The following is a 12,199-nucleotide window of genomic DNA, read 5'->3' as shown; positions in this document are numbered from 1 at the left end:
CAGGATGGTCTCAATCTCTTGACCTCATGATCCACCCGCCTCGGCCTCCCAAAGTGCTGGGATTACAGGCATGAGCCACCGCGCCCGGCCTGGGGTCCTATTTTTAGCCTCCTAAACAAACAATTATCAGCCAAGATATCTAGCTAAACTACGCTTCATAAATGAAGGAAGGGATACAGTCTTTTCTAGACATACAAATTCTGAGAGAATTCACCACCACCAAGAACTGCTAAAAGGAGCTCTAAATCTTGAAAGAAATCCTTGAAATACTCCAAAATAGAACCTCCTTAAAGCATAAATCTTACAGGACCTATGTAAAAATAATACAATTTTTTTTATAATGAGTATTCAGGCAACAAATAGCATGATGAATAGAATAGTACCTCACATCTCAATACTAACACTGAATATAAATGACCTAAATACTTCACTTCAAACAACTAAAAGATACAGACTCCTAGGATGCATAAGAATTCACCAGGCAAGTTTCTGTTGTCTTCAGGAGACTCATCTAACTAACACACAAGGACTCACAGAAACCTAAGGTAAAGGGATAAAAAAAGATATTCCATGCAAATAGACAACAAAAGTGACCAGGGGTTCTATTTTTATATCAGACAAAACAAACTTTAAAGCAACAGCAGTTAAAGCAAAGCAGGACATTATAGAATGATAAAAGGACTAGTCCAACAGGAAAATATAAGTTCTAAATATATATGCTCCTAACACTGGAGCTCCCAAATTTATAAAACAATAACTGCTAGTCCTAAGAAATGAGATAGCAACATAATAATAGTGGGAGACTTTAATACTCCACTGACAGCACTAGACCGGTCATCAAAACAGAAAGTTGGCTGGGTGCAGTGGCTCACGCCTGTAATCCCAGCACTTTGGGAGGACGAGGCAGGCAGATCATAAGGTCAGGAGATCGAGGCCATCCTGACCAACATGGTGAAACCCGGTCTCTACTAAAAAAATTAGCTGGGCGTGGTGATTCACTCCTGTAGTCCCAGCTTCTCTGGAGGCTAAAGCAAGAGAATCACTTGAACCCGAGAGGCGGAGGCTGCAGTGCTTCGAGATCGTGCCACTACACTCCAGCCTGGTGACAAAGCAAGACTCTGTCTCAAAAAAAGCAGAAAGTCAACAAAGAAACAATGGACTTAAACCATACCCTACAACAAATGGACTTGACAGATATTTACACAACAGTCTACCCAACAACTGCAGAATATACATTCTGTTCATCAGCACATGAAATGTTCTGCAAGATAGACTGAATGATAGGCCACACAACAAGTCTCAGTAAATTTAAGAAAATCCAAATTATATCAACAACTCTGTCAGACCACAGTGGAATAAAAATGGAAATCAACTCCATAAGGAAGCCACAAAATCATGCAAATACATGGAAATTAAATAACCTGCTTCTGATTGATCATTGGGTCGAGGAAATCAAGATGGAAATGGAAACATTCTTTAAACTGAATGATAATAGTGACACAACCTATCAAAACCTCTGGGATATAGCAAAAGTAGTGCTAAGAGGAAAGTTTATATCACTAAATGCCTACATCAAAATCCGAAAGAGCTCAAATAGATAATCTAAGAGAAACAAGAACTATCCAAATGCAAACCCAGCAGGAGAAAAGAAATAATGAAGATCAGAGCAGAACTAAATAAAATTGAAACAAACCAATGAACAAAAACAGGAAAGATAAATGAAACAAAATACTGGTTCTTTGAAAAGATAAATAACATTGATAGACCATTAGCAAGATTAACCAAGAAAAGAATAGACAAGATTCAATTAAGCTCAATTAGAAATGAAATAGGAGATATTACAGCCGATACTACAGAAATTTAAAAGATTATCCAAGGCTAATATGAACACCTTTACTTGCATAAACTAGAAAAACTAGAGGAGATGGATAAATTCATGGAAATATACAACCCTCCTAGATTAAACTAGGAAGATAGAGATTCTCTGAACAGACCAATAATAAGGAACAAGATTGAAATGGTAATGCCAACCAAAAAAAAGCTTAGGACCAGATGGATTCACAGCTGAATTCTATCAAACATTCAAAGAAGAATTGATACCAGTCCTATTGACACTATTCCAAAAGATAGAGAAAGAGGAAATCCTCCCTATGTTATTCTATGAAGTCAGTATCACCCTAATACTAAAACCAGGGAAGGACATAACAAAGAAAACTGCAGATCAATATCCCTGATGAGCATAGATGCTGAAGTCCTCAACAAAATACTAGCAAACCAAATCCAACAGCATATCAAAAAGATAATCCGCCATGATCAGGTGGGTTTCATACCAAGGATGCATGGATGGTTTAACATACACCTAAGTCAATAAATGTAATCCACCACATAAGCAGAATTAAAAGCAAATATCACATGATCACCTCAATAGATGTAGAAAAAGCACTTGACAAAATCTAGCATCCTTTTATGATTAAAACTCTCAGCAAAATCAACATAGAAGGGACATGGCTTAAGGTAATAGAAGCCATCTGTGACAAACTTGCATCTATGACAAATCCAACATTTTACTGAATGGAGAAAAGTTGAAAGCATTCTCCTTGAGAGCTAGAACAAGACAAGGATGCCCACTTTCACCCCTTCTATTCATAATAATACTGGAAGTCCTAGCCAGAGACATCAGACAAGAGAAAGAAATAAAGGGCATCCAAATCAGTAAAGAGGAAGTCAGACTGTCACCGTTTGCTGATGATATGATCGTATACCTAGAAAACCCTAAAGATTTGTTCAGAAAGCTCCTAGAACTGGTAGATGAATTTAACAAAGTATCAGGATACAAAATTAATGTACACAAATCAGTAGTTCTGTTGTACACTAACAGTGACCAAGTTGAGAATTAAATCAAGAACCCATTCCCTTTCACAATAGCCACAGAAAAAAAGTAAAATAGGAATATACCTAACAAAGGAGGTGAAAGACTTCTACAAGGAAAACTAAACAACAGTATTGAAATACATTGTAAACAGCACAAACAGAAACACATCCCATGCTCATTGGATGCGTAGAATCAGTGGTGTGAAAATGACCATACTATCAGAGCAATCTACAGATTGAATTCCCATCAAAATACCACCGTCATGCATCACACAACTAGGAAAAAAAAAATCTTAAAATTCATATGGAATCAAAAAGGAGCCTACATAGCCAAAGCAAAAAAAAAAAAAAAAAAAACCAACATCTGGAGGCACCACATTACATGACTTCAAACTATACTATAAGGCTATAGTCACTAAAACAGCATAGTACTGTTATAAAAATAGGCACATAGAGCAATGGAACAGAAATAGAACCTAGAAATAAAGCCAAATACTTACAGCCAACTGATCTTCAACAAGGCAAACAAAAGCAGTGGAATGGTGCTGGGATAATTGCCAAGCCACATGTGGAAGAATGAAACTGTATCGGCATCTCTCACCTTATTCAAAAATTAACTGAAGATGGATCAAAGACTTAAATCTAAAACCTGAAACCATAAAGATTCTAGAAGGTAATATCAGAAAAACCCTTCTAAACATTGGCTTAGGCAATGACATATGACCAAGAATCCAAAAGCAGATGCAACAAAAACAAAGATAAATAGATGGGGCTTAAAATTAAACTAAAAAGCTTCTGCACAGCAAAAGAAAATAATCAGCAGCATTGACAACCCACACAGTAGGAGAAAATCTTTGGAATCTATACACCTAACAAAGGACTAATATCCAGAATCTACAAAGAACTAAAATCAGCAGGAAAAAAAGAATCTCTTAAGAAAAGTGAGCTAAGGACATGAATAGACACTTCTCAAAAGAAGATGTACAAAGGGCCAACAAACAGGGAAAAATAATCAGCATCACTAATTATCAGGGAAATGTAAATTGAAACCACAAAGCGATACCCTTATTCCTGCAAGAATGACCATAGTCAAAAAATAATAGGTGTCGGTGTGGATGCAGTGATAAGGGAACACTTACACGGTTGGTGGGAATGTAAACTCGTACAACCACTGTGGAAAACAGTATGGAAATTCCTTAAAGAACTAAATCTACCATTTGATCCAGCAATCACACTACTAGGTAGGAAAAGAAGTCATTATAAGAAAAAGATACTGGTACATACGTGTTTATGGCAGAATGATTTGCAATTGTAAAAATATGGAACCAGCCCAAATGTGCATCAGTCAACACCTGGATAAAGAAAATGTGATATTGGCCAGGCACAGTGGCTCACATCTGTAATCCCATACTTTGGGCAACCAAGGTGGTTGGATCACCTAAGGTCAGGAGTTCAAGACCAACCTTGCCAACATAGTGAAAATACGAAATACAAAAATATCAAATTTATCTACAAAAAATACACACACACAACACACACACAAAGAAGCCAAGCATGGTGGCGCACGCCTGTAGTTCCAGCTATTCCAGAGGCTGAGGCAGGAGAATTGCTTGAACCTAGGAGGCAGAGGTGTCAGTGAGCCAGGATCATGCTGTTGCACTCCAGTCTGGGCGACAAGAACGAAATTCTCCCTCAAAAAAAGAAAGAAAAGAAAAAGAAATAACTAAAAATTACAAGGCTATATGTAGTATTGATAACTCTTTTGCAGGATTATGAGAAATAGCTATAAAATATGGCTGTTCCAAAAAGATACAACTTCGGTAAACACTGAGTTTCATTTTTCTTTTGAAAAAAAAAATATCCTAATTGGTAAAACTGCTATAAAACCTAGTCAAGAGTATCACTTTCATCATTGTTCTTTTATTTATTTTCATTACATCCTGAGAGCAAAAGTAGTGATACTTACTACATGTAACAGAAAATATAGCTATGGCTGCAGAGAGATATGTAAAGAGATGGGTTTTTTAAATCTTAGATAGCTTTTGGTTTATATTTTTGGGATACCATGGGAGAACTAAATCCTATGCATGCTGATTAGAGTGACTATTTTCTAAATTCTCCTAAGGATGGAATAGCTAGCATAGTGGTAGATGCATAGGAGAGAATTTAATTTAGCACATACAGTACTACCTTAGGGTTTAATTCTCTGACTGAACCTAGGTTAAGAATGACTGCTTCAAGTTAAATATCCCAGACTCCCCAACTCTTCTTCAGTGACTTAGTTTCCATACCTCCTACTAGCTGGCTGCCTCAGTCTGTCTCCACTACTATGATTGTGACTGTCATTCCTTAAGAGTACCATGTGGTTCAGCTCTGTGTAAGTGCTGCATATTTTTCTGAATAAATGGATATCCAAGTAGTAGGAGTTTTTTTTAGGGTGTGTGTGTGTGTTTCTGAAAGCCATATCACACTACTGGAGGGCATACAATTTATTTTTTAACCTAATCAGGAATTAACATTTTAGGTCTGTCCGGATAACTGAGTTTAAATTCTATTATCACATGAGATATTGTTTGGTATTTCCAAGGTTTGTGTTTATTTGCAAATATGCTAAGCCCTTGTTTTTCCTGTGCTTGCCTTCAAATCAATGGTAAGAATTGCTTAAAAAAAAAAGAATCAAAGGGGAAAACTGGTACTATGGAGCCTCTTCTATACTGACCCCATGATAATAATAAATACTCTTTGAGTACAGTTGTTTAATTTTCAGTCATCATCCCATATTTCATAATCTCATTTAAATTAATGTCATGGAATATTTACTTGGTTTTAAAAAAAAATCAAGTTACACCAGCAGCACTTCTTACACATACCCTCTAATAACTGAAAATTTAGGTTACTTTGATAATATTTTTTGTTAATAAAATCATCTGTGCCCTTGGTTATCCCCACATTATTTTCTGTGTGCTTATGATATGCTGATAATATGATGTAGAATTATACTAAGGTATGACATCGGGCTCTTTGATTTGTAGTTCTAGAAATTCACTTCTTTTATTGTCTCTAGCCTTTAGGGATTTTCTTCAGCTTTCTCTGAGTTTGCAAAGATCACTGTTGTTATGATCTGACATGTATTACTCTGAGTAGGAAATATTGGACTCAAGGGTCACTCCTTGATCTGTCTTGATACTCCGGTGTCTTAATTGCTGTTTATTGTCTTCTTTAGGTTCCCACTTACCTATTGTCACCTACTATGGACCAGATTTATTCTTGCTTTTTAGTGAAACAAAGAAGTAGACTTGATTTTCCTGTTATTACTAATGTAACATAAGTATTTCCCAAACTTTCCAGAAGCTTTAATGTTTATATTGTGAGTTCCAAAATGGAATAAGGCAAGGCTGACATCTCTAGTATTCTGTGTTTGCCCAGGTTATCCACTTACAAATTCTTCATTTTAAGTTATTTGTTACATTCAATAACATACCTACTAACATTTCCTAATATAGTGTTAGTTTTAGATCCCCCAAATCACAATGTACTCTTCTTAGAGGTGAGGATCAGGAATCTTGATAGTGTTTATACCTTGTTTTTCATAATTTTGTGAGTTTTCATATATGTGTTCTTTCTATATTCCTTTTTAAATTGAAGTATAACTTAGATTTAAAATGTATAGTTTTTTTAGTGTACACCCTTAAGTTTTGCCAAATGTATACACCTGTGTAACCTATATCCCATTCAAGATATAACAATTTCTATTACCCCAGCAGGTTCCCTTATGTTCCTTTTCAGTCAGTCTTCCCTGTCTCCAGAGGCAACCACTATTCTTATTTCTCTCAGCATAATTTCCCTATTCTAGAACTTTATAAAAATTGAATCATACAATATGTATTCTTCTGTCATGACTTCTCTTGTTCAGCATTTTTGAGATTTATCCATGTTTCATGCATTATTGGTTTATTTTTATTGCTGAGTATGTAGTACAGATGTACTGTTAGTTTATATATTTTTCTATTGATGGACATTTGCATTTCTGGTTTTTGGTGGTTAGGAACAAAACTGCTGTGAGCATTCTTGGATGGATTTTTTTAAAGTTTCTTTTGGATAAATCACTGTTGTGGAATTGTGGAGTCATAGGCCTCCGTATATCTTTGATTAGCTGACTGACTTCCTTAGCAATATGATATGTAACTGGGCATCATTTCAGTCTTTTGCCAACCCTATTAAGTACTGGTGCTATTTCCATGTTTCAAATAGTTCTGACTACTTTTTATTTCAGAGGCTTAAAAGGCTGTGGGTGATTCATGACTAATAGTATTTTGTTGAGTCTTCCTTGATGCTCTGTATATTTATAGCTATTTTCACTTTCTAACACTTCTCATGTACATTAGTTTATTGTGCTTTATTGCATACTTGAAAAGAGTGGTAGGCAGATGTTATTTCCCCCACCCCCATCTCCTTTACAGGTAAGAACATTTAGGGTTAGTTTTCTAGAACTTCAGTAGTATACCTTGTAAATAGTAGAATTAAGATGGTTCTTTTCTGGTTTTGGTACGTTTCATTTGCATATGTAATTTGGCATTCATTTACCAAAATATAGGATTATCACTGAAAGGAGAAAAATTTTGCTAAGCTTAGTTCTGATTACACTGCTTAATATTGATGGCATACTGAATTCCTTGGAATCCTGCCATGAGTCCAATTTATAGAGGTAGTGTTGTGAGGTTTTCCATATGCTTCTGGGAGATAAATCCCTTGGACAGTAGACTTATATTGCCTTAACTTTCTCTCTAAGCAGCACTGCAAAAAACAGCCTTGTATATGTTACGTCTTTTTTATTTTCAGTGAAATCAGTCCTAGTGATTTTTCATTTTGTAAAATATAGCATGTATAATACTTTGAGAAATAGTATGTTTTTAATTTTTATATATGCAAATGTAAAGTAATAAATATATTCCTTAAAATTATTCAAAGAGTATGGCTCTACAACTGGCTGACATTTGTAATCCCAACACTTCAGCCAAGGCAGGAGGATCACTTGAGGCCAAGAATTTGAGACCAGCCTGGGCATCATACAAAGACTTTGTCTCTACAAAAAAATTTTAAAATTAGCCAGAGGTGGTAGCATGTACCTGTAGTCCTAGCTACTCAGGAAGCTGAGGTGGGAGGATCACTTAAGCCGAGGAATTTGAAGTTACAGTGAGCTATGATTGCTCTACTGTCTCTAGCTTGGGCAACAGAGCCAGATCCTGTCAATTAAAAACAAAAACTAGGACCGGGCGCGGTGGCTCAAGCCTGTAATTCCAGCACTTTGGGAGGCCGAGGCGGGTGGATCACGAGGTCAACAGATCAAGACCATCCTGGTCAACATGGTGAAACCCCGTCTCTATTAAAAATACAAAAAATTAGCTGGGCATGGTGGCGTGTGCCTGTAATCCCAGCTACTCAGGAGGCTGAGGCAGGAGAATTGCCTGAACCCAGGAGACGGAGATTGCGGTGAGCTGAGATCGCGCCATTGCACTTCAGCCTGGGTAACAAGAGCGAAACTCCGTCTCAAAAAAAAAAAAAAAAAAAAAATTCAAAATATAAATTGTATTTAATTACCTAGAAAAATAAGATACAAGGAATGAATGTTTTTGAATAATAGTTGTTAGTATTTCTTCTTGCACTTTTTGATAGCAATTTTTATGCCTTTAATGGTAGGGTAGTTTGGAAAGGGAATGTTTGATATTGATGCATCTTATATTTCTCTGAGTACTCTGAGTATTGCCTTTACATTCAAAATATTTTGTTTCCTTGGGTAGATTCCTACATGTTTATAGTGAGTTATTTGAGAGCTTTTTTATTTTCTTCATATGTGGATACATAATTATACACAAACACATAGATACATACCTATATATAGAAGTAATTTCTTAAACTCTTAACTCGTTTGTCTTTTTTAACTTTTATCTCCACATGTTTTAGGAAGCAGTTCAGGTACTTTTGAAACATTCTGCAGATGTTAATGCTCGAGACAAAAATTGGCAAACCCCTTTACATATAGCTGCTGCTAATAAAGCTGTAAAGTGTGCTGAAGCTTTGGTACCTCTTCTGAGTAATGTAAACGTGTCTGATCGAGCAGGGAGAACTGCATTACATCATGCAGCTTTCAGTGGACATGGTGAGGTAGGTGGCAATTAGACAGTGATTTTTCTCTCCTTCTGTTTCTCCCCCATACCAGTTATTAAAGAACTTTCATTTATGCATAGTAAAATGAACTATTTATCTTTGTTATTTTTGTCTGATTTTGCCTTTAGCAAACCCTCAGACTTCCTTTTATAACTTTCTCAAGTTTAGAAATCTATTTAGTAGATACTGCCTTTGTACAGTCAACCTGGGGTGACCAAGGAGAACACTGCCAACTCTAATACAATAGGAAAAGTATGTTTTATTATTGTGGGAGGAAAAATATTTGAAGACAGAGATGTGTGATTGTTCTTCCAGAAGTGTATAATAAATAGCAAAGGAAGGCAGAATTTAGAAAACATTCTTTTTAGTAGTTTATTATTAACACTTAGTCCAAAGAATCCTTTAGTGACAGAACCATCACAACAATTTAAGAAAATTGCTATTTAGTTTGTTATCTTATACAGCAAATGTCTGTGCTAGGTGTTGTCATAACAAAGGTTGGGGTTTATGTATACATTGAATATTTAGGGACGAAGGTAACAGAGGAACCTTTGAAGCCAGCTTACCTAGTCTTTCATTTTTGTTGCAGGGATAGGAACTCATAGGTAAAGCAACATTCCCGAGATTCTGTGACTGGGAGCTAGTGGCTGCCATGTCTTTTTCAAAGTAGTTCCACTTATCTACAGAAGATATGTTTCTGGACCCCCTATGGATATCTGAAACATTGGATAGTACCAAACCCTATAGATATTATGGTTTTTTCTGTATATACCCATGATAAAATTTAGGCACAGTAAGAGATAATAAAATGGAACAATTTTAACAAATACTGCCATACAAGTTATATAAATGTAGTCTCTCTCAAAATATCTTATTGTCACTGTACTATAGTCACCTATTTTCAGACTATGGTTGACTGCGGGTAATTGAATGCAGAAAGCGGAACTGTAGATAAAGGGAGACTATTGTACTACTCTGATTTTATAATATAAAGAGTCCTTGCCTCCACTGCGGTTAAGGTTACAGATGTATCCCTATTTAAAATCTGCAGTAGCCTTCCAGTGGAGAAATTATTGTAAATATGGTTAGGTGCAATTATTATTCTTGGTACATTGTGAGGTAAGCAGACTACGCAGTGACCTCCAGGTCTAATTATATTGTAGGTACTGTGTTTGTGTTTGAATTAAGTTTAAGACATTTATAGAATAAGAATGCACTTTGCATTTTAATAACATTCTAGGCTGTGAATAGAATCACAACCTCTTATTAAATATTTCAGCTTTAGACTTTCCAGATTTGTTCTTAGTTCATAAAATGCCAAGACACAAAGTGGCATCCTAAAAAGGTATTGATGCCTGATTTTAGTAATACCCACAGTTAACTGTTTTTTTTATATTTTGTCCTGTTATTATGTTAAATGACCTTGAGTATTTAGTCTAGCTCCTTCTGTTCTATAACGGCAGACATTTGTTGCCAGAGAAATTGAGATGAGTAACTGTCACAAATGTACATTGATAGACAATTGTACTTCACAATTTTGTTGACACTGTTTACTTTTATTACAGATGGTCAAATTACTCTTGTCTAGAGGTGCCAATATTAATGCTTTTGACAAGAAAGATAGGCGTGCTATCCATTGGGCAGCATATATGGGTATGTACTTTTTAAATTTAGTTTTTGATATTATGTATGTACATATCTAAATGTATTTAGAAAAAAAATTGTACATTTGAGTTATTGGCTATTTGTATAACATTTGTCTTTAAGGGTACTGAAAAGCTCCACAATATCTGAGTTTGATGTTCAGGCAGAACAAGCCTGGTAATGGGAGAGGTTTGGAGTACACTGGGTCCAGTTCATCTAAAAGCTGTTTGAAATTAATTCCAAAGGAAGAGACATCCCAGACACAGGCCTGTGATACATAATTTAGGATTGATGTTTACTAATCTTACTCTCATACTCATTTTTGTTTGTATGAGAATATTAAGGTAAAAATTACAAAGATACATTAAGGAGCCTATTATTTTGGACCAACCACTGGGTTAAATATGTATCATCATGTTTGATTTCTATAATAGTAATTTTGTAGAAAGAAACTTGGCTTGGAATATAGACTTCTGCTCTAACATGGTGTATATGTTCTTGAAAAATCTTATAGTCAGCAAAATTGTCCTTTAAAACTAATAGAGCTCCTGGGGATGATAGGCCTGGGGTAGACCACCCAAAACCTTTGCAACTGTGTGACCACATCACTAATGAAAACAGTAATTGGTTCTTGCAGTGCTGGGAAGGCAAATCAGCCTTATCACAGGATATTTTAAAACATGCCAAAACAGCAGAGTGGAAATGCTCGCTTCTGGATACTAAAAGTGCAGATGAAAGTAGATCTTTTAAGTGCAGAAGAAGTACACCTTGACATAAATCCTTAAAGTCATATAAGCCTGGGGTTCTGCCTCTAGGAAGAAGCCATGGATGTAGACATTCATTTTTCAAGGTTCTTAAAACAGCTGAAAGAACTCACTTTGCAGCCTTAGATCCCAGGGCATTTTTTCTTCTGGCCAGAGGTTATAATTCTCTGCTTCTGCTGTTTTAACTCCTGGGTAGGAAAAAGCACATATGAACCGACATGTTTTTTGAGTAATACTGGTATCATTTCCTGATTTATCAGTCACTGTACCTGATTACAAAGACACCTAGCTAACCACGTTTCTTAAAGTCATAGCTTTTCATCATTACTTTCTGCTCTTGGGTTTTGTCTTTCCGTGACTCTCATTTAAAAATAAAAGGTTAACAGAAGATTCAATGGAGGAATATTAACTCAAGAACTATATAGTCTATCCCTCATATATGTGAAGGATTGGTTCCAGGACCACCTGCTTATACCAAATCCTTGCATACTGAAGTCCCACAGTCAGCCCTGGGGAACCTATGTGTACGAAAAGTTGGCTCTCTATCTACGAGCATTTCACATCCCCTGAATACTGTATTTTTGAACCACATTTAGTAGAAAAAAATTCATGTATAAGTTGCCCCACACAGTTCAAACCTTTGTTATTCAGGGGTCAATTGTATAATGTGTAAAATAGATACAAAACAGTTACAGTACGCTCTTTCTTTTTGTTGTTATTTTTATTTTTGCTTTCTTTTTTTATTACAGTATACT

The 12,199-nt window shown here is 35.8% G+C and overlaps 1 protein-coding gene across 21 annotated transcripts in view; it reads left to right on the top strand.

Moving 5' to 3' along the window:
• The window catches only part of ANKRD28 (ankyrin repeat domain 28), a 208,642-nt gene that overhangs the window by 126,493 nt on the left and 69,950 nt on the right, over positions 1–12,199 (top strand). For all 21 annotated transcript variants that reach the window (XR_013528648.1, XR_013528652.1, XR_013528650.1 and 18 more), the window contains 2 exons: positions 8,833–9,033; positions 10,602–10,689. Coding sequence is in view for 15 of the 21 variants with exons in the window: in XM_035278351.3 (XP_035134242.1) it covers positions 8,833–9,033; positions 10,602–10,689 (289 nt within the window). In the remaining 6 variants the exon portion in view is untranslated. The remainder of the gene's footprint in view (positions 1–8,832; positions 9,034–10,601; positions 10,690–12,199) is intronic.

This window comes from Callithrix jacchus, chromosome 17 (genome assembly GCF_049354715.1).
Source record: "Callithrix jacchus isolate 240 chromosome 17, calJac240_pri, whole genome shotgun sequence".
Taxonomy (NCBI): domain Eukaryota; kingdom Metazoa; phylum Chordata; class Mammalia; order Primates; family Cebidae; genus Callithrix; species Callithrix jacchus.
Note: the sequence above shows the minus strand (reverse complement) of the source record. Positions and strands in the feature narration are given on the sequence as shown.